This window comes from Eriocheir sinensis, chromosome 55, assembly GCF_024679095.1.
Source record: "Eriocheir sinensis breed Jianghai 21 chromosome 55, ASM2467909v1, whole genome shotgun sequence".
NCBI classification, from domain to species: domain Eukaryota; kingdom Metazoa; phylum Arthropoda; class Malacostraca; order Decapoda; family Varunidae; genus Eriocheir; species Eriocheir sinensis.
Genome location: NC_066563.1, coordinates 31,812 through 53,684, shown reverse-complemented (window position 1 = coordinate 53,684; position 21,873 = coordinate 31,812). Strand labels below are relative to the sequence as shown.

At 47.3% G+C, this 21,873-nt stretch overlaps 2 protein-coding genes across 3 annotated transcripts; both read right to left on the bottom strand.

The window, feature by feature from the left end:
- On the bottom strand, nucleotides 1–10,963 carry LOC126983840 (uncharacterized). 2 transcript variants are annotated; one of them, XM_050836972.1, is made up of 9 exons: nucleotides 10,908–10,963; nucleotides 9,740–9,903; nucleotides 8,960–9,117; nucleotides 7,077–7,278; nucleotides 5,214–5,303; nucleotides 4,773–4,878; nucleotides 3,795–3,883; nucleotides 3,318–3,540; nucleotides 1–667 (listed from the first exon to the last, which is right to left on the bottom strand). In XM_050836972.1, exons 1-8 carry the CDS (start codon nucleotides 10,937–10,939, stop codon nucleotides 3,365–3,367), a joined length of 1,017 nt encoding a protein of 338 aa, XP_050692929.1. In that variant the 5' UTR covers nucleotides 10,940–10,963; the 3' UTR covers nucleotides 1–667; nucleotides 3,318–3,364. The 2 variants fall into 2 exon arrangements, with proteins under 2 accessions (XP_050692929.1, XP_050692930.1); XM_050836973.1 differs by lacking the exon at nucleotides 1–667 and having other exon boundaries at nucleotides 2,536–3,540.
- A 441-nt stretch (nucleotides 10,964–11,404) lies between these two features.
- On the bottom strand, nucleotides 11,405–16,060 carry LOC126983824 (uncharacterized). Its single transcript, XM_050836954.1, has 4 exons — nucleotides 15,253–16,060; nucleotides 14,686–14,787; nucleotides 13,847–14,010; nucleotides 11,405–11,589 (listed from the first exon to the last, which is right to left on the bottom strand). The coding sequence occupies exons 1-4, from the start codon at nucleotides 15,576–15,578 to the stop codon at nucleotides 11,405–11,407; spliced, it is 777 nt and encodes a 258-aa protein (XP_050692911.1). The 5' UTR covers nucleotides 15,579–16,060.
- Between the last annotated feature and the right edge of the window lie 5,813 nt (nucleotides 16,061–21,873).

Here is a 21,873-nt window from a genome sequence, read left to right as displayed (position 1 = left end):
GAGGAGGAGGATGAGGAAGGGAGAAACGAAGAAGAGGAGGAGGAAGAGGAAGAGAGAAACGAAGAGGAGGAGGAGGAAGAGTTAGGAGGTGAGAAACACAGATGAGGAGGAGGAGGAAGGAAGCAGAGAAACAAAGGGGAGAAGGAACTGAGAGGATAATATTTATAGGGGAGAGAAGGAAAGGGGTGTGAGAGAGAAGACAAAGATAGGTGGTAAAATAAGAGACTGGTGAAGTACGAGTTAGCACGGTTGTTGAGTAGTGTTAGCGATGATGCGTGGTGCCGTCTCCTATGAGAGTGCGCAGAGGTGGGATGTGGAGTGATGCTGCGTGTGGGGGGGGCAATGGAATGGCGTGGTATTAGTGCAGAATGGGTCTTGTGTAGTATGTGGAGGTGATAGAAGTGGTGAGGGTCAGTATGGTGCGGCTCGGTATGGTCTGTAGTAATAATTTGGTGTATTTTAGAATGGGGAGACGTATAGAGGTGGTGGGGCATGGATGGGTGTGGTGTGGTGTGGAGTGGGGTGGGTGGGGTGGGGTGGGGTGGGGTGGGGTGTTGGAGTGTCGGGTGGGGCGGGGTGTGGGAGGGTGTTGAGGGGGAGGGGATGGTGTGTGGGGGTGGTGAAGTAAAATGAGGGTAGAGTCGACCAAGGCATCGAAACACTGAACCTGAAACGAAAGAACACAGTAATCGCAACTGAAGGTTCAATGTTACGTTATGCGAGTAATGGGTTCCGTGGGCACACCAAACCTAGCCTTCCTAAGTATTTTTGTGGTTAGAATGATAAGAACCCTGAAAACCGTCGATAATACTTGGCTTTCCCGGAGTGTCGAGGGAGCCGAGCCGTTCCGTAGTGGTCACATGTTAATTTTACTGCGGACACCTTTTAAGCGGTGCCGAGAGAGAAAAGACGCCTCTGCGAGAGTGCCTTGGTCTTTAAATACAGATGTATGCACATTTACCAGCTAACAAGGGGGTTCCACTGCCTTAACACTACAGACAAAACAAAGCATGGTTAAGATTCGTTTTATCAACGTGCCAGTATTTCATTACCTACCTTATAAACATCCCTAGCTCTTCATGTATCTTTTCTACAAACGTTCAGCAATCATGGACACGCTTTTTAAATCAAATTCAAGGAATATGTTTATTGCTGAAAATAGGGGATAAAATTCACGAAGGCCTCCTCTGGCGGCGGCCACGGCGACGGTACAGCCGGTGTTGCGAGAAATACCTCCTCGCAGAAATACGTCGCATACCCCCCCTGGAGTAGTTTAAATATGCTCTCCACCCAAAAAAAAATGATTTCCCACGGGTCCCCAAAATTGAACCTCTCTGCGAGCTATTTTGCAGCTGCGGCGGCGGGTCCACAAAAGCCATTGAAAAGTCAAGCATTTAGTGATTTCCGGCGAAGAATACCATCTCCAGGATAAACGGCATCAAAAACACCCAGAATTAAAATGTTCTTGTCCAAGTTTGAGCAACGTTGATAAAACGAATCTTTGCGCAAAGCATAACTAGACTTGGTTACGGAATGCATTGCTGGCTCAAATTACCACTTTACATATGAATGATAACGACCACCACCGAGGCAATTCGCCGTAAGAAAAACATATATTACACACATGTATGATAACACAAGTCCACACATAGAAATAGACATGTACCACTCACATTATCACAACAAAAACGTTAAAATCACATTAAACACACTGCTCTCACGCAGCACTCACCTACTTGATGGCTGGCGGGTGACTGACGCCTCTTTCCTACCCGCCCGAGTCCCCCCTTCACACCCCTCCCCTACACTCCCCCTCTGCGCCTCTCACAAAACTATTCGATGCTCGTTTCTGGGTTATAGTATTCCGCCCACCATTTACTTTCCTGCTATAAAAAAAAAAATCCGTTCATTCTTCCTAACAGTGTTTAGAACATTGTAACTTTCTTTTTCACATGCAAGAATTTGAACACGATACAAATGAGGGTGAAGAGTATTTTACAAGCACCTGGCGGCCTAACACTCGATGCTCGTTTACGTGCGATGCTTCCTCGTTGTTTTACGTCCATGTAGTAAACTGTTCTCGTATACTTCATTACTTTCTTTCCTTTACCTGTATACGAGTTCTCTAGAGTTGATAATGTTGCATATTCCAAATAAAAAAAGCGAGGTTTTTAGGGTGGGCGAGGCGACGCGCCCCCTCGGCGTATGCCCCTAGTGATTGATTGATTGATCTGACTACTGCCGGGACCTTCACACACCACATACCCCGTCCCCTTTGCTCAAGGGGGTGGGATAGTAACCGCTCCTCTGTCAGTGGAAAAATATCGGGCTCGACCTCCGGCTACCAGATCGTGAAGCCAGGCAGAGAAGAGCTCTTCCACTGAGCTACCGGAGCTGTATGTGTGAGTGGGGTGCGGTGCGGAAGGTGTGTGTGTGTGTGTATGTGTGCGTGTATTTAGTTTACATCAGTGGTTGTCCGGATTCTCCACTAATCTATCTACGCGATGCAGTGGTTAGCGTCCCTGACTATGTTCATCCTTCCTTTCGGGCTGGTCGATAAATGGGTTCCTGGAGCAACCTGGGGAAGGTAAACTGTGGTGACCCGGATGTTACACTGGCCCTGTGTCGGGTCAAGGGTTCTCTCCCGCCACAGGCTCAAAGGGTCAACGGGACGGGGATGAGCAACGCCGCCACGCGCAGCCGTAGCGTATGCTCCCAGCGTGACCTTACCTTAACAATCATAATTGTGTTACGAAGTCCCTGTATATCTGTCAACTTTTCTCTCCTTTTCAAGTTTTTTCATCTCTACATTTTTTGGTTATTCTGTCCTTCCTCTCGTGATACTACAGCCAACTTTTTTCTCTTTTTTGTTTTCCCTTTTTCCACTCGTAAGCTTACGGTCCTCTTCTGTGTGTTATGTTTCTCCTTACCTTATTCTTCGTTATGTCTCTTTTCGCGCCTAGGTTTACCGTTCAACTTTTGCCTCTTTTCCTTTTCTTTCCTTTTCTTGGCCATGACTTCTTCCTCTCATAAACTTACCATTCACTATTTTTTTATCCCCCTATCCTATTTTTTGGTTGAAGTGAGGGGAAGGTGATGGAGGAAATGGTAGGGGTGGTTGAGGGGATGGGAGAGGGATAGAAGAGAGGAAAGGAGAGGAAGGGAAAGGGACGGGAAGAGACGGGAAAGCCAAGGCCAGGCAGGAGATTAAGTCTTTCCTCTCGCAGGCCTAAAATTCCTGACAACCCAGTCATGTACAACGAAAACACTACAACGGAACATCAGCTACAACACGGCATCACTAAAACCAGACTTACCGGGCGTGTGTGTGGCGGGGGCGTGGATGGCGGGGGCGCGCCGGGGCTCAGGCGTGGACTTGGTGCGGCGGAAGAGGCTTGAGACACCTCTTGGCCCAGCGGCAGACGGCGGCGAGGAGGGCGGTGATGACGACCCGCACCACCCGGCAAAGCGTGAAGTAGATCTCGACAAGGGTGATCATGGAGGCTCCGAGGAACAGCCCCATCTGGCCCCCGAGGCTGCCTGAGGAAAAGGGGAGAGAAGGTTGATGAAGATGGTTCCTGTTTGCTTACTACCCTCATGATCACTGTTTTCTTTATCAGTCCCTCCAACCATTTCTATTTCCTCGCTACCTCTCTCTCCGTCCCTTCTTTCATTATCCCCCCCCCCCAGCCCCCACCCCACCCCACACACACGCACGCACGCTCCCTCCTTCCCCACACTAACTACAACTAACTAAATAGCTAACTGATGAACGATAGAGCGAACTAACTTACTGAACCAGGTGAAGATCGTCGGTATGTTCTCGCGGTGCTGCGTGTAGGCGAGCTGGGTGTAGTAAATGTTGATCATGGAGTAGGTCATGCTGCGAGGGAGGGGAGGAGCACTGTCAGGGGAAGATGGCACTGTATATATAGACAACGGTAAGGGGAGGCTGTAGGAGAGCAGAACAAGCTCGTCGGAACACTTTTAAGGGAAGGTGGCACTGTATAGGCACTGCAAGGGGAGGCCAGGAGGGCAGAACAAGCTCGTCGGAACACTTTTAAGGGAAGGTGGCACTGTATAGGCACTGCAAGGGGAGGCCAGGAGGGCAGAACAAGCTCGTCAGGACACTCTCAAGGGAAGGTGGCACTGTATAGGCACTGCAAGGGGAGGCCAGGAGGGCAGAACAAGCTCGTCGGAACACTTTTAAGGGAAGGTGAAGGGCAAAGGTGCTGTGATAGCACCTGCAGGGGAGGCCAGGAGGGCAGAACGGCACTGCAAGGGGAGGCCAGGAGGGCAGAACAAGCTAACCTAACCTAACCTAACCTAACCCCCCTCACTAACTCTTTCTCCTTTCCTTCATTCTCTTCCTTCTCCCTCCACCTCCATAAGTGCCTCATATACCTCCTTCTTTCTTACTTTCCTTCCTTTACATTCTAGTCCTATTGTCCTCCGCTTCTCTATTATCTTATGGTGTACAAAGATAGACGTTAGATAGTAACCCCACTCAGCCTCCCTCACTCTCTCTAAATCCTTCTTAGTCCAAAATCCTCCCCTTTAACGCCTGTCCTTCCCTTCCCCTCCTCCCTCTTACTTTCCTTCCCTTACATTCTAGTCCTATTGTACTCCGCTTCTCTATTATCTTATGGTGTACAAAGATAGACGTTAGATAGTAACCCCACTCAGCCTCCCTAACAGTCTTTAAATCCTTCCTAGTCCAAAATCCTCCCCTTTAACGCCTGTCCGTCCCTTCCCTTCCCAGCCCCGCTCACTTGGACATAATGGTGACTCCCTCCTGCGAATCCATAACCTGCGGGGCCAGCGTGGTGAGGCTCGATTGCTGAGTGATTTCAGTCTCCTCGCACAGCTTGTACTGACCTGGAGCGGAGGGAGAGACAGGTACACACACTTCAATTACACAGATCAGAGAACATAAGAACATAAGAACGCAGGAGTCTACAAGAGGCCGGTACTTTCTTACTAACACACACACACACACACACACACACACACACACACACACACACACAGACAGACAGACAGACAGACAGACAGACAGGCAGACACACACACACACACACACACACACACACAGACAGACAGACAGACAGACAGACAGACAGACACACACACACACACACACATACACACACACACACACACGCTCCCACACTTCTCCTCCCTCCCCCACTACCCACACGCACAGCACTCACTCTTGTCGTGGGTGAGGTGGTTTTCCAGACATCTTTTCATCACTTTGACCTCCGCCTTCTGGTACAGGATGTCAGACGGGTGGCATTCGGCTGGGGGAGGGAAGGAAGAGGGAGGGTGAGAGCTTTAGAAGGAGACGTGACGAGCATACACCACACAGCTATACACTCCTGCAGTCTTCCCTCCTCCTCCATTTTTACCCTCTTCTCAACCCACTTCCCTTCTCACTCTGCCCTTGAATAAAAAAAAAAGGAAAGGAGAGGGAAGGTAAGGAGCAAAGTTACCAGATTCTCTTACTCAGCCTCTTATATATACCGACTTCCGACCCCAAAACTGTCTCGTGGACCCCAATATGGAGATTCACTTATAATTATCGTTAAAATAGTTAATTCCTGATGTTTCTTGGCAATAGTTAGGCGTCAGAAACCGGTAAAAAACTATGCTCTGAGTACGACAATCTGGCAACGGTGGGGGAGGGAAGGAAGGGAGAGAGAGAGAGAGAGAGAGAGAGAGAGGAAGGGAGAGAATAGGGAGAGGGAAAGGGAGAGCGGGAGAGAGGAGGTAGGAAAGGGGAGGAGGAAAAAAAGGGCGAGGAGAGAAAAGTATATCATGTAAGAAGGGAGAAGGAAGGGAGGAGGAAGAGGAGGAGAGAGAATGAGGATTAGGATGTATGGGAAGGAAAGTAAGAAGAAAGTATGTAGGGAAGACACCTATAGGGAAATGGAGGGAGAAGAAAGAGGAAGAAGAAAAGAAAGAGAAAGTGGGAGAAGAATGGAAAGGCGGGGACAGAGGAAGAGGAAGGGGAAGAAGGGAAGTTATGGATTAAACGGAGATAGGAAGGAGGAAAGTTGAGTTGGAGGAGGGGAAGGAAGGATGAGAAAGCGTGAGAGGGGAGGACTATAGAAAAAGGGTTAAAAAGGAAGGGAAGAAGGAAAGAAAAATGGAAGGAAAAGAACTGAGGATAGAAGAACTGAGAGGGAACGAGAAGAAAGAGATAAAGAAAGGGAAGAAAAATGTAAGGGGGGAGGAATAAAGAGCAGAAGAGAAGGATTTGAGCAAGGGTTGAAAAGGGAAGAAAGAAGGAGAGAAAAATGGAAGGATAAGAAATGAGGAAAGAAGAATTGAAATGGAACGAGAAGAAAGAGACAAGGAAAGGAAAGAAAAAAGTAAGGAAGGAAAAGAAGGAAGGAAAGACGGATTGAAATGGAATAAGGAGAGATAAATAGGATGAAAAAGAAACAGGTGAGAGAGGAAGGAAGATAGTGAAGGGAAAGGTAGAGGAAGGATACGAAAAGGAGAAGAAAAGGAAATAACGATAAGAAATGCAGAATAAGAATAGGAGTCGCAGAGGAAAATAAAATACACCAAAAACATACAAAAGACCAAATATATCCTTCCTCACACACCTGTTTTTATCTCGCCTATCTCTTCATCTCTCACTCTATCCTCACATCTCTCCCCCACACCCATATCTTTACTCATAATTACAACTGTCTTCATTTTCTGCTTGTCTGTTTATATGTGTGTCTTTGCCTCGCTTCCTCTAATACCCGCCTCTCCCTGCAAGGTCCTTTTTAATCTCATCTTTCACACCTTTTCCTCGTTCTCATTCTCAAACACCTGTCCCTTCCTCCCTTCAGGCTCTTATCCAATCCCAAATCTTTCACCTTTCTCTCCCTCCCTCCCCTCACTTCTCCCTCCCTCCAGCTATTACTCAGTTACCCATCTCTAACACCTTTCTCTCCCCCTCTCCCTCTCTCCCCTAACCTGTCTCTCCCTCAAGCTCTTATTCAGTCAAACATTTCTCTAACACCTCTGCATCTCTTCACCTTCATCTCTCACACCTTTCCCCCTCCCTCCCTCACCTGTCGTATCGTTGATGAACCTCCGGGCCAGCAGGGTGCAGTTGGTCAGCTCCATGGGACAGGTGCGGTAGTAGGTGTGGAAGAACCGGTTGTGGTGGATGTGGGACCGCTCCTCCTCGGACAGCTCCCAGAACTTGCCCTCCGTGACGCAGGTGGGCTTGGACCAAGGCCACACATCCTGGTAACGCTTCGTCTTGTCCAGCTGAAGGAGGGGCAGGTGCGCGGGGAATGATGAAACCAGTTGATGACATAGCATGACCTCACCCCTCTTTCGCCCACCTCCTTGGATTCTTTTTAGGAGCAGCGAGTAGCGAGGTTATTTTTTTATTATTGTTTCCTTTTTTTGTGCCCTTGAGCTGTCTCCTTTGTTGTAAAAAAAAATTAAAGGGAAAGGGTGAAAGGGAAGCATTATGAGCGGGAAATGAGGTAAAGTAGATTAAATGAAAAGTTAGAAGTGGGGAGGAAATGAGGTGGAAGGAAAGAAATAGGAAGGGAAATGAGAGGAAAATTAAGGGAGAAAATGAGGTGAGAGGGAAGTAGAGTGAGATGGAAATGAGATAAAAGGGAAAGGAGCTGGAGAGTTAAGGTGAGGGGGGCATGAGGTGAGGGGGGCATGAGGTGAGGGGGCGGGTATGAGGTGGGGGGGGCATGAGGTGAGGGGGGCATGAGGTGAGGGGGGCATGAGGTGAGGGGGGCATGAGGTGAGGGGGGCATGAGGTGAGGGGGGCAAGACGTGAGGGGGGCATGAGGTGAGGGGGGCAAGAGGTGAGGGGGGCATGAGGTGAGGGGGGCAAGAGGTGAGGGGGGCATGAGGTGAGGGGGGCATGAGGTGAGGGGGCGGGTATGAGGTGAGGGGGGCATGAGGTGAGAGAAAAATAGAGAAGGTTCCTGTATTTCTGGCCCACCCATTCACCCGTACTCGAGATCACCCATTCATTCATACCTACTCTCCCTTCATCTCTGTCCTGTCAATCTCTCCTTTCAGTTACTCATATGCTCACTCTCTTACTCATCAACACACTCCCTCCCCTCGTAGGGTTTCATGGTCGGTGGGAGCATAGGAGAGCAAACATGACTGGAGCAAGTCAGCCGATCTTGCATGCCAGGAAGGACTTGGGATGGTCAGGGCAGCTGCGTGGGAGCTTGCTCGGGAAGACCTCCGGGAGTATGGACGTCGAGTGAGTGAAGTGACGCACCCCTTAGTAGTGTACACGCCTTCACTCACCATTTCCCTCTTTCCCTTCCTCACTCATTTAAACATTCACTCTCTTTCTCATTTCTTCTCTCCTTCTGTCCCTCCCTCACTCTCTAAGCAATTATCTACTTGCTTTTTTCTGTGGTCACTGGCTCACTCTCTCACTCTGTCACGCACTCTATATCTATTGCGCCTCCTCAGCCATCTACACATTTACTCTCTTCCTTGCGCCTTAACTTCCTGCCTCCCTTCCTTCATGACTCCATCAATTCCTTTATCTCTCACTCTCTCCATTCCTCTCTCCCTCCATATCTCGCTCACTAAATTCACGCATCAACTCCTTCCTTCCTTCAGTCCAATCTTCACCCATTCACTTACTAACTTTACTTCATTCACCCCCATTCTTCTGCGCTTACCCTCTACTCTCTCACTCCCTCACGCTCTCTTCCTCACCCCTTTCTTCACTCACTCACAAATACACTCTGGTCCACTTCTCCCCTCTCCCTCCCTCTTATCTCCCTCCTTCATCCTACTTGCATCTCTCCTTCCTCTCTCCCGCTAAACTAACCTCAACTAACTCTGTCTCACTTCTTACCTATTCTACCTCCTCCCCATCACTCCTTCCCTCCCTCTTCTCACCAACCTCTCCGTCCTGTTCCCCTCTTTCCATCTCTCGCTCTCAACTAACCGAGGCGTAGGAGAGGGCCACTGAAACCGACGTGTTGGGAGCCACGCGGAGGGCCTTCATGCTCGTGGACACAGACGGACTCATGTCGAAGTTGGAGAAAGACAAGTGAATGCCCGCCTCGCCCAGGAACGGTGACGAGACGATCTTGGAGTCGTACTCTAGGGGGGAGAGATCGAAAGGAGAGGATGAGAACGGGAGAAAGGGAGAAAAGGGAAAGATGGGGAAGGGGAATGGAGAGGAGAAGAGGGAGAGGACGAGAGGAGAGGAATGAAGAAATGGAGAGGAGGGGAAAATGGGGAGGGGAAAGCAAGAGGAGAAGAAAGAGATAGCGAGGAAGCAAGGGATTGAGAGATAACGAAGATAAAGAGAAGATAAGGTTGGGCAAAAAACGAAAGAAAAGAGAAAGAGATGAGAAGAGAAAGAGAAGACAGAGGAGGGAAATGGTGAAGTGGGAAGTTGAGATAAGGCGAAAAAGTTAAGTAGAAGATGAGGAAAGGAAAAATAGAAGAGAAAGAGAAGAGAAAAACAAGAGGAGAGAAGAGAAAGAGAGAGAGAAGAGAGAAATGGTGAGGTGGGAAGTTGAGAGATGACGAAGTTAAAATAGTGTTGAGTGTGTAAGATAAATAGATAGATAAACAGATAAACAGAGAGAGAGAGAGAGAGAGAGAGAGAGAGAGAGAGAGAGAGAGATAGGAAGATGAAATTTTGGAAGTGTTAGGAAGAAGAAGAAGAAGAAGAAGAAGAAGAAGAAGAAGATAACATAACAATAACAACACTCACCCATCTGCTCGCTGGCATTGACGGCGAAGATGACCTTAAAGCCGCCGATCAGGCCAGCGAACGTCTGCGTCAGCTCCGTAGTCGCGCCGGCCGGGCCCAGCGTTGTGAAGCACTGGCCGAGGCTCGTCAGGGTGGGGCGCAGCAGCGACTCACAGCAATACTTTCTGGCGGAGGGAGGAGGCGGTGAAGGAGAAGGGGAAGAGAAGGGTTAGGGTAAAAGGGTTGAGGGGAAGGATGAAGACGAGGATGAGCGGGACATATGCACTTAATGAGAGAATAATGGAGATAGAGGAGGGAAATAAAAGAGAGGGTGAAAGGAGAAGGAAAAGAAGGAAAGGGATGGAGAAGGAGAAAAATGAAAACCAGAAGGAGAGGCGTAAGAAGGAACGGAAAGGAAAGAAAAAGATAAAAGACAGCCGAAATTTAGAGAATAAGAAAGAGAGAATAGAAAGAGAAGGAAGAGGGAAAATAAGTAGATGAAGATGGAGAGGAAGGGTGAAAGGGATTGAGAAGGAAAGAATCATAAAAACAGAGGGAATGGAAAGGCGTAGGAAGGAAAGGAAAAGGAAAAGAAAGGTAAAGAGGAGGTAGAAGAGGGAAAGAAGAGGGAGAATGGGCAGAACACGGAGGATGAGAGGTAGGGGAGAAGAGAGTGAGGATAGGGAAAGATAAAGCCGAGGGAACAATGAGAGACGAAGAAGGAAAACAAAAAGACAAGTTGACATAAAAGATTAACGATATCAGTGAATGAGGAACGGAAGAGGAAAAGACGATAGAGAATGGGAAGGAGACGGTAAACGAAGAATAGAAGAATGAGATAATAAGGGAATGAGGAGACGTAAGAAGGGGGAAAGTAGAAGAAGAAAAAGAGATTGCAGACTAAAGAAGTGAAGGTATGGATGATGAGGGCACGGGAAAGAAAGAAAGAGAAGGATATGAAGAGGACGAAGAAGGAGGATAAAGAGGTAGAAAAAGAGTGTAGAAGGTGGACGAAAGGGTGAAGAAGATAGACGAAGAGGAGGAAAGCGAGAGAGAGAGAGAGGAAGGAGAGAGGGAAGAGAAAAGAGAAGAGGAGAGAGAGAGAGAGAGAAGCAAAAAAAAACGATGAAGATAACGAAAACTCAACCCGGACTTAGAAACATTAATAGAGGAAGGTGTGAGACTTTACCTGTAATGAATTTCGCTCGATTCCAGGCACATCAAGACCAAATCCTCACACCTGGAAAGAAAGATTAATAGATAGATAGACAGATTGATCGAGAGAGAGATAAACAGAGAAAGTGAGGAAGAGGAGACAGACGAAGGAGAGAATAAACAGCATGAAAGGAGACAAATAAGAGGGAAAATGATGCATAAGAGGAGAAAGAAAAGAAGAATGAAAAGAAGAATGAAATTAACAAAAAAGCAAGAGAGAGAGAGAGAGAGAGAGAGAGAGAGAGAGATGGGGATTAAGAGGGACTCATTATATATTAGAGATTAGTAATATAAGTTCTACAGTTCTCTCTCTCTCTCTCTCTCTCTCTCTCTCTCTCTCTCTCTCTCTCTCTCTCTCTCTCTCTCTCTCTCTCTCTCTCTCTCTCTCTCTCTCTCTCTCTCTCTCTCTCTCCTCCCCTCGCCGCCTCCCCTCCCCTCCCCTCCCCTCCCCTCACTAGCCCTGCCCGGCGCTCACTGCGGAGAGAGCAGGGACACCATTTGGCCCACGGTGAGGTTGTGGACCCGCAGGTAAGTGTCCATATCGTCCTGCAGCACCGCCTGTCGCCCCGGGGTGGTTTCCAGGGACGGGCTGATGATTTCTGTCCCCCTCACCGCCAGCAGGAGGTACGAGGCCAAGGTGTTGCTCACGTTGTACTCTGAGGAGGAGGAGAAGAGACGGAAGATGAAGAGTGTGGTAGTGGATGACTGGGGCAAGGCTGAACAGTACCATTAGGAAGAGAAGGAAGACGAAGAAGGAAAGTGAGCTGGTATGAGGCTTAAGTACGATTAGGAAGAAAGGAAGATGAAGAAGGAAGGTGAAGGAAAAGAGGCGGAAGATGAAGAGAGAAAGCGGTGGTAGGGGATGACTGGGGCAAGGCTTAACAGTACCATTAGGAAGAAAAGGAAGAAGGAAAGTGAACTGGTATAGGGCTTAGTATATGATTACGAAGAAAGGAAGGTGAAGAAGGAAAAGTCTGGTAGTGGATGGCTGACACAAGGCCTAACAGTACGATGAGGAAGAAAAGGAAAATGAAGACGGAAACTGTTGCATGGTAGTGGTGGACTGTTAAGAGGTTTAACAGTGAGATTAGGAAGAAAAGGAAGATGAGGAGGGTAAGTGGTTGTAGCGATGGCCTGGTATGCGCAAGAATAGTAAGGAAAGGTTTGCACAGGTCCTTTGTAGGTAGATGCGATGCTAGGAAGTTGCTGCCGTTTGTGTTCTGAGGAAGAGAAGAGGAGAAAGACGAAGAGATAACGTGGTTGTAGCGGTGGAGCGCAAGAAAAGGCTTCACCATATAATTTATAGACACTACACGCAAGGACATGTTGGCGCTGTGTTCTGAGAAGATGAGGAAGACGAAGACAGAAAACGGTTGTAGCAATGATCTAGTATGCGCAAGAATAAGAGGAAAAGATTCAGGTACGGTAAAGTTGGGTGCATTCAAACTGTGCGTGGCTGCGGTGCTCATCTCCGTTCATTGGAGCTTGAGCCTGTGGTGGGAGGGACGCATTACCCCGGAACACGGGCCACTGTCAAGTCTGGGATTACCACAGTTTACCTTCCCCAGGTTTCCCCAGGTACCCATTTACCGACCAGCCCGAAAGGGGAGGATGAACAGCTGGGTGAGGTGCACGCCGACTGCCCGGGAGTTAATTTATAGGTATACATGCAAGGCCAGGGCGTTGCTGGCGTTGGGTTTTGAGAGGGTAGGGAAAAGGAGGGATGAAGAAAGAAAAAGGTTGAAGTGATGGACTGGTGCTAGGCTTCGCAGTAAGAGTGGTACGATAAGGTTTGCAAGAGATATTTTATGGGTAAAGGAAAGACCTAGATGTTAGATACATGGAAGAAGACACACACACACACACACACACACACACACACACACACACACACACACACACACACACCTGCACAGGGGTCATCTCTATCTCCCACTCTCTTTCTGTCGTTCGTTAATGATCTTTCCAAAACTAACTGTTGTATCCACTTATATGTCGATGACTTTGCTCTGCAGTATTCAACATATTTATCATTTATTAGAAGACCCTCCCTACAAGAAGTACAAGACTAGGCTGAACGCTGCATAGCTATAATTTCTGAATGGGCAGGAGGAACTTGTGTCCTTCAATGGCTCAAAAAACTCAATTTCCCCACCTGTCAACTCGACACAAATTTCCAAGCACCCGTCCTTTAGTGATTCATCCATAACACACAGCTGTCCCCTTCTTCTACACTAAACATTATCGGTCTATCCAACTCAAAATCTTAACTGGAAACTTCATATCTCCTCTTTCCCCAAATCAACATCCATCAGGTTGGGCGTTCAGCATCGTCTCCAACAATGTTTTTTCCCTCCTTCAGATACTGTCCATATACAAAGGCCTTGTCTGTCTTCGCATGGAGTATGCATCTCGTGTGTGGGGCTCCACACACAGCTCAGCTAGACAGAGTGGAGTCAAAGGCTCTTCGGGTCATCAACTCCATTCCTTTTACTGACAGTCTTCTACCTCATAAATCCCACTGCAATATTGCATCTCTCTCTATCTTCTATCGATATTTTCATGCTGACTGCTCCTCTGAACTTGCTAACTGCATGTCTGCCCTCCTCCTGCGGCCCCGCTGCACACGACTTTCTACTCTTGCTCATCCCGATTCTATTCAAATCCCTTAGAGTTAACCAGCAGCATCATTCTCCCATCTTGTCCGCTGATAAATTCTGAAACAGCCTTCCTCCGACTGTATTTCTTCTTACCTGCGACTTGAACTATTCCAAGGGGAGAGTATCAAGACAACTCTCCTTTCGAAATTGACCTCTCTTCTAGCCTCATGCTTTTTTCTTTTACTGGACCAGCGCTCAGCGGACATTTTTCTTCGCTTGAGATCCCTTGCTGTGAAAAAAAAGCAACACTCACTCGCCAGCTTGGACCTCGCGAACCCTGCGAGGCTGCAGATGGTGATGTAGGGCACCCGCATGCCGGTTCCGTACTTGTCGACGTGCACCACTTCGATGGACGGCCGCTTGGCGATGAGGGACGTGTAGGTCACCTCGTAGGACGCCGAGATCAGAATCAGGATCCTGGAGGGAGAGGCGGGGAGAAGGATAAGGGAAAGAAAAAGAGGAAGAAAGAGAGAAAGATGAGTGAGGATAAATGAGATTACGTACGATCCATTAGAGAGAAGGAAGAAAAGGATCGAAGTCAGATTAAAGAAGGGCCAAGGAGAGAAGAGAGGTAAGATGAGAGCAGGGAGAAAGAAGGCAGCTGAGGGTAGAATACTGGATGGGAGCGATCAGGATCCATAAGAGGGAAGGAAGAAAAGGATCGAAGTCAGATTGCGAAAAGGATATGTAAGGAGAGGAAAAGTAGGGTCAGAATACTAAAAGGAGTGGGAGCAAGAAAATGGTACAGGTTTTTTTCTACCTTACTTATCTTCCTCCTCCTTCTCATTTCTTCCATATTAAAATCTACTATTCATCTGATTCAATTTCATCGCTGTTTTGTTTTCTTCCTCCTCAATTCTTTCACCTCCTTACAGGTTCTTAATATCAATCTACTCTTCATCTAATCCTTTCAATTCCTATGCTTTTTACTCATCTTACTTGTCCTCCTCATCGTCATTCTTCTTACAGTACTTTAAGCCACTTCAGTGAATTCAAATTGTATGGTGTAGCTTCGTTAATTGTTCCGACGTAGGAATTGTTTATCGAGAACCTTATTTGCACAGTCCTTGCCCGCGCATGCTCATAACTCACCCCGTCGACGTCACCAGAAACCAGAAGGCGCTCAGCAGGAGGGGTTGCCCGCTCTTCACGATGTGGCTGAACCCGTGGGCCGTGGTCTTGGTGCAGAAGTCCCTGAGAGGATGAGGTGAAGGCGAAGAAGATGGGGAGGAGGAGGAGGAGGAGGAGGAGGAGCAGGAGAGAATGAGGAGAGGTAATTATCAAACGAAATGTAAAGATAAAAATGAAAAGAAGGGGAAGGAACAGGAAAAGGAGGAGGAGGAGGAAGAGGAACAGGAAAAGGAGGAGGAGGAAGAGGAGGAGGAGGAGGAGGAGGAGGCGCCCAGATGAATGAAACAATAACGAGAAGAGGATACATATGAAAGAAGAAGAAAACGGGTTAGAAAATAAGAATATGCATTTACACGAACACGAGGAAAGGGGGAAAGGGATAGAAAGGACGAGAGACAGAAGTAAGGGTGAGGGAAGGAAGGAAACATGAAATTATTAAAAAGCATGAATTGACTTTACGTTTCTCTCAGCGTAAAAATAAAGAAAAATAAAGAAAACAAATGTGAATATACAAGAAAATACACTTACCTTAATACTTCCTCGGCGCTGGGAGTTGAAATATAGTCACACATTTTTCTTTCCTTCGTTTCTTCCTTCTTCTTCCCTTCGTCAGATTTCGGCAGCGTCCCCTCCGCGGCCGCCTCCTTCCCTTCACTCCTTTCCTTCCTCCCCGTTTCACCCCGTATAACCACAACCTCGGGCGGCGGCTCTCTGCTAGACATCCTACGAAGACCCAGTCCCTCCACGACCCTGAATGACCCTCTTTGACCCGTATCCCTCCCCTCCTCCTGCGCCTCTCCAGGATACATGGAGTCGTAAGCGGGTGGGTCCTTGTCCTCTGAAGGCGGCCGCATCCTTCCTGACGTAGCTACAACTGATGAAAGCACGTCCGCCGTTGGGTTCCTTGGCTTCACTGTGCTCCTGCTTCTTCGGGAGGGGACGAGCGTGTGAGGGCTGCGCGGGGCTGTGCTGGCTCGTACGATTCACTGCGCAGGTCGTGGGGCGCCGGTAGACGATGTGCTCTTGTGTAACGGCCCTTATCAGCCACTTCCACAGGTGCAATATTTTCCCTGGTTGTTGGGGGAGGTAATCAAGCCAGCGGACAGGTGAGCATGGTGCCTCGGCTTACCTGGAATCTGCACACTCATTTCTCCTCCCCTCCTCCCTTTCCCTCTCACTGTATACCCTTTGTCTCCCCCTTTTCTCCCTCCTGCCTTCTCCCTTCCTTTCCTTTGTCTCCCCTCTTCCCATATCTTTTGCCTCCCCTTCCCTTTCACCCTCCCCTCTCTCACCTTATATCCCTTCTCTCCCCCTCCTAATACCTCCTACCTCTCCCTCTTTCTCTCTCACCCTTCCTGTTCCCCTACCTTCCTCTTCTCCCTCTCTCCCTTCCCAATGCCTTCTACATCCTCCCCCTCTCCCCTCTCTCACCCTCCCTTTCCCCTTACTTCTCCCTTACATTAACTCTCCCCCACCCAACCCCACCCCTAGTCCATCTTATCTCCCTTCCACCTCCCCCTCCTCTCATGTGCATGCCTCTATCCCCCCCAACTCCCCTCACCTCTCTCCCCCTCCCCCCCCTTCCTCATCTCCTCTAAGCCATCATGCGAATATTGGCCCTTCAACGAGGCTGTTCGGATTACTCTTGTCATAGCGTTATGTTCTCTCTCTCTCTCTCTCTCTCTCTCTCTCTCTCTCTCTCTCTCTCTCTCTCTCTCTCTCTCTCTCTCTCTCTCTCTCTCTCTCTCTCTCTCTCTCTCTCTCTCTCTCAGTTTCCTCTTTCTTTTCTTAATTTTTCTTAACTTTCTTCTCCTTTCCTTCCTCACCCATTTACTTCCTTCCTTCTTTCATTTTTTTTATTTTTCTCCTGTCTCTCCATGATACCTGTTTTCCCCTCTTCCTTTTGATCTCTCTTCAACCTCGTCCTTCTCCTTACTATCTACTCTCTTTTACACTTCTTCTCTTTCTTCCATATGCTCCCGTTTCTCTCCTTCTCCTCTCCATTCTTCCTTTTATCCCATTTCCCATTGTTGCTTCCTCTGTTCCTTTCCTTTTCACTCCCTGTCCCCTTTCCTTATTCTTCCCTTTCTCCATCCCTCCCCCCTCCCTTCCCATTCCCGTCATTCTCTTTTCTTTCCCTTCCTCCTCTCTTCCTCTCTCTTTCATTCCCTCCCATTATCTCTTTCTCCTTCCTTCCCTTTTCCCTTCTCCGACATTCTTTTTTCTTACTCCTTCTCTCCTTTCATTCCTTCTCCCTTCCTCCCTTTCTCCCTCCCTTCCCCCGCCATCCCTTTCTCCTTCCCTCCCATCTCCCTCCTCCGTCATCCTTACTCTCATCCTTCCTCCCTCCCTCCTTTCATCCCTTCTCCCTCCCTCCCCGCGGAGCTTAATACCCAAACGGGATGAGTTACTTGCCTATGTTGACGTAGAAAGTCCGGACGTGATTGCCATCACCGAAACGTGGGCCACCTCTGACCACCTAATGACCGAATTCTCAATTCCGGGATACGAGAGCTTCTACAAAAACAGACTTCACAAGAAAGGAGGAGGTGTCATCTGTTACGTCAAGAACAAATACCCTGCCGTGGAAATAACCAAAGAAGACTCAGAGAAATATGACACTGTATATGTTGAACTGGAGACTAGCAAGCACAACAAAATAACGATTGGAACCGTTTACAGACCTCCAAAGCAACAAGCAGCGGACGACGAAGCGCTGTACGAGGAAATTCACACCATAACACAAAACAAACAGTCAGTCATTATCGGGGACTTTAACTGTTCCAACATTGACTGGACCACGATGATTGGAGATCGAGGGTAACAGATTGCTCGAAATGTTAGAGGACAATTTTCTTACTCAGATTGTTACCCAACCGACGAGGGAAAATAACTTATTAGACCTAGTACTCGTGAGTGATTCAGATCTCACACGTGAATGTCAAGTCGGCGAAAAACTGGATGGTTGCGACCATCACCTAATTCGCCTAAAAATCAGAACAGACCATGAACTCACCGAAAACATGTCCAAGATTCCAGACTACAAAAAAGCCAATTTTAACTTCGCTCGTGAGCTGCTAACCCAGACAACTTGGGAACCCATGAACCTCACTCCGGTGGACGGCGCGTGGAACGGCTTTAAGAACAAACTCCTGGAGGTAGAGAGAACGACTGTTCCCATGAAGACAAGGAGAACAAATAATGCCACAAGCACACCGTGGATGACTACCCAAGTTCGACGGGCGATTAATTTGAAGAAGAGAAAATACAACTTGCTAAAGGAAAACAGCACTGACGAGGCACGCGAACAGTACCATCAAAGCCTCAGAGCTTGCAGAACACTCATTCGCCAGAGTAAACGTGACTATGAAAAGCAAATTGCACGCGAAGCCAAGTCCAACCCGAAAAAGTTCTTCACGTATATAAGAACCAAAAAGAAGACAAAAAGCAATATCGGTCCCCTAAAAGATGAAAGTGACGTACTAACACAGGACAGTAGACAAATGGTCGGAATCCTAAACAGGAACTTCGCGTCTGTGTTCACGGTCGAGAATACCCAGTCCGTACCCGAGAGCCCTTCCCCACCGATGGGAATCACTCCCCTAGAAATTGGTACAATCGACGAACGACAAATTCGAGACAAACAAGTCTACCGGACCCGACGACTTGTCACCCAGGCTGCTCAAGGAACTCAAGCAGCAAATCCTCAAGCCACTCACCGCCATCTACAATCTGTCACTACAACAAAACAAAGTCCCGAAAGACTGGAAACAAGCGAACGTAACACCGATCTACAAAAAGGGAGACAAAAGTGTGGCCCTAAACTACAGACCAATCAGCTTGACCTCAGTGGCCGGAAAAATCCTCGAGAAGATCATCAGAGACAAACTCGTTAGGTTCCTTGAAGACAACAACATCATTTCCGATGCTCAGCACGGTTTCAGGAACAAGCGCTCATGCTTAACCAATTTATTGGACTTCTTCCAAGGTATCTATGAAAACTGGGATAATCATATCCCCAGTGATGTTATATATCTAGACTTTCAGAAAGCCTTTGACAAAGTGCCACATGAAAGACTCCTCAAGAAACTTAAGTCGGCGGGATTAGGCGACGATCTGACAGCGTGGATCAAAGACTGGCTCACTGAAAGAAAACAACGAGTTGTACTCAACGGACAGGCCTCCGAGTGGCTCCCGGTCACAAGTGGAGTGCCACAGGGGTCAGTGCTGGGACCCATACTTTTCATCATATATATCAACGACCTAGAACTAGGATTAAAATCCAATCTTTCAAAATTTGCCGACGACACAAAGGTGGGTGGGAAGGCCCTCACGACGGCAGACTGCGAAATTATCCAGAGAGACCTGGACCAGATCACTCGGTGGTCAGAAAATTATCAGATGTCCTTCAACACTACCAAATGTAAAGTAATGCATATCGGATCCAGAAACAGCAACCACATATACCACATGGGTGGCGAACCACTACATGTTGTGCAAGAGGAAAGAGACCTCGGGGTCACCATCAGCAGTGACTTGAAACAAACAAAACACTGCAAGTCCGCCTGTAAGAAAGCCAATACAATGCTTGGGTTCATATCGAGGAACTTCGAATACAAGACGCCGGGAGTTATGTTATCCTTGTATAATTCGCTGGTAAGGCCCCACCTGGAATACGCCGTGCAATTCTGGTCTCCTAATTACAGGAAAGACATTGAATTACTTGAGAGAGTACAGCGCCGCGCCACGAAGATGATACCATCACTGAGGACGAAACCCTATGAAGAACGACTCGAGCGACTCAACCTCTTCACGTTGGAAAAGAGACGACTGCGGGGAGACATGATACAAGTCTTTAAGTACCTGAACAAGCTCAGCAACGTTGATCACTCCAAACTCTTCACGCTACAAACTAACCTGAGAACAAGAAACAACGGAAAAACAATTCAAGCAAAGCGATGCAATACCGACATCGGCAGGAGTTACTTCTCGAATAGAGTTGTTCGCCACTGGAACAGCCTTCCTGCAGAAGTGGTTAGCGCAGAGACCATCAACTCCTTCAAGAAACGCATTGATCGCCACTTTGCTGCAACAGGAGTGAACTGAACGTTCCCAAGAGTAGGTACACAAGTGCTTTAATCCTTCCCTGCAAGCCACTTCTGTGGCAAACGGATTGATTAAATCACTGAACGCAGGCAGCCTAGTAATGAGCCAACAGGCTTTCTGCTGCCTGCTAGTCCATGTTTCCATGTTTCCCTAGCCATCCCTTTCTCCTTCCCTCCCATCTCCCTCCTCCGTCATCCTTTTTCTCTTCCTTCCTCCCTCCCTCCTTTCATCCCTTCTCCCTCCCTTTCTCCCTTCCCTAGCCATCCCTTTCTCCTTCCCTCCCTCGGCCATTATTCATATAGTATATTTATGACTTTCATCACCACCTCTATAACACCTGAGGCTTGGCAGGTGAGAGGTGGACCCACAACACCGTGCTAATTTAATGGCCTCACCTGTTTGCTCACCTCCCCGCCCCCTACTCCCCCCTACACACCTGGGCGCGATGGATTACCTGTATATATCACGCTGCCATTCCTGTTCGCTGTGATTTATATTTTCGAGCTCCCGGACGTCCTTATAATAATTAATGATTTAGGTGAAGATTGAATATTTTTTTAGCTTGACTGGATTAAAAGTTTCGTCGGAATGATGATATGGTTTTTTTTCTTTATTTTAACATTTGAACGTTTTTAGACTTATTAATGAGTTTTAGGATAAGCTTCGGGATATTTTTTTTTTGCTTTATTTATTTTTTCGTTTTCAATACAAAATACATATTCTCATTACGTTTCTTTTTTCAAGTTTTCTCAGCATGATTTCCATAATATAAATTCTTCAGCATCTGGCATTTTTTTATGATTATTATTAATGCGTGTTTGAATTATCTTGATTTATTATTTGCATATATATTCGTCAACACGATATATATTTCTAAACACCTGGAAGGTTTTTTTTAAGTACCATGAGTTTTAGGTCAAGGAAGAGTGGTTGTGTTCTTTTTTTTCAAGTGTGCGCGTGTTCTCATTCCCTCGCTCCGTTTTTTTCCTGTACTGTCAGACTTTCACTTTCTCTGCATGACGCCAGTGACATTTTTCAGCCACCTGGACGCCGTCATGATTATCAATGAGACTTGGCTGATTAGTTTTCTTTTCATCTGCGTGTGACCTCATTATCTCGGCTTCCTCATTAGATACAACGATTCTTTTAGTAGTCAGTATTTTTTTTTCAGCAAGGGAGACAGACAGCTCAAGGGCACAAAACAAAAAGTAAGAAAAACAACAACTGCCTAATACCTCCTACCTCTCCGTCTTCCTCTCTCACTCTTTCTATTCCCCTACCTTCCTCTTCTCCCTCTCTCCCCTCCCAATACCTTCTACATCCTTCCCCTCTCCCCTCTCTCACCCTCCCTTTCCCCTTACTTCTCCCTTACACTAACTCTCCCCCACCCAACCCCACCCTTAGTCCATCTTATCTCCCTTCCAATAAATGAAAAAAAAAAAGCATGGTTTTAACTGTATGATTTTGTAGTGTCTGGACGTTTTTATGATTATTAATAGATTTTAGGTCAATACTTATGAGTTTTTCTATATATTCTTCTTCCTTCGATTTCGTTATCATATATGTATCAAGACACCTCTCCACCCGAGACTGACCTCTCTTTCGGCAACTCTTTATTTATTTCTTTTATAGGAGCAGCGATTGGCGGGCTTTTTTCCTACACTTTCTTTGTATTCCCCTTGAGTTGCTTCCTTAACTGTAAAGAAAAATATATGTTTCTCGTTATCAACCCGGTAGCAGCGATAGGCCAAATTTGTGGCTTTACCATGAACCAGCGACGGGCCTAATTTTTGCCATGATATAAACCCCAAAAATAGATGATGCATAAACTAATCACAAATGGGCTGATATATATTATGAAATGGTTTGCGTCAGTGATGATTTTTTCTCATTTTTCTCGCTTAGAGGGACCATTAAGAAACATGATTCCCACAGTTACCAGGTTAATTAAGACTCACTTCTGCTCTCTCACATTATATATTAACCACCTGAGCATTTTATTTATGATGAGCTTAGGTTAATTAAGGATACGAGATATTTTTG

Bases quoted from the DNA above. Each gene is read 5' to 3' on its own strand.
- LOC126983824 (XM_050836954.1), bottom strand. From the start codon at position 15,578: ATGCGGCCGCCTTCAGAGGACAAGGACCCACCCGCTTACGACTCCATG. The intron at 14,788-15,252 runs GTAAGTGTATTT...TCATCCTCTCAG, and splicing joins AGCGCCGAGGAAGTATTAAG to GGACTTCTGCACCAAGACCA. The intron at 14,011-14,685 runs GTGAGTTATGAG...CTCTCCCTCCAG, and splicing joins TTTCTGGTGACGTCGACGGG to GATCCTGATTCTGATCTCGG.
- LOC126983840 (XM_050836972.1), bottom strand. From the start codon at position 10,939: ATGTGCCTGGAATCGAGCGAAATTCATTACAG. The intron at 9,904-10,907 runs GTAAAGTCTCAC...TCCCTCCGCCAG, and splicing joins TCGAGCGAAATTCATTACAG to AAAGTATTGCTGTGAGTCGC. The intron at 5,304-7,076 runs GTGAGGGAGGGA...TCCCTCCCCCAG, and splicing joins GTTCATCAACGATACGACAG to CCGAATGCCACCCGTCTGAC.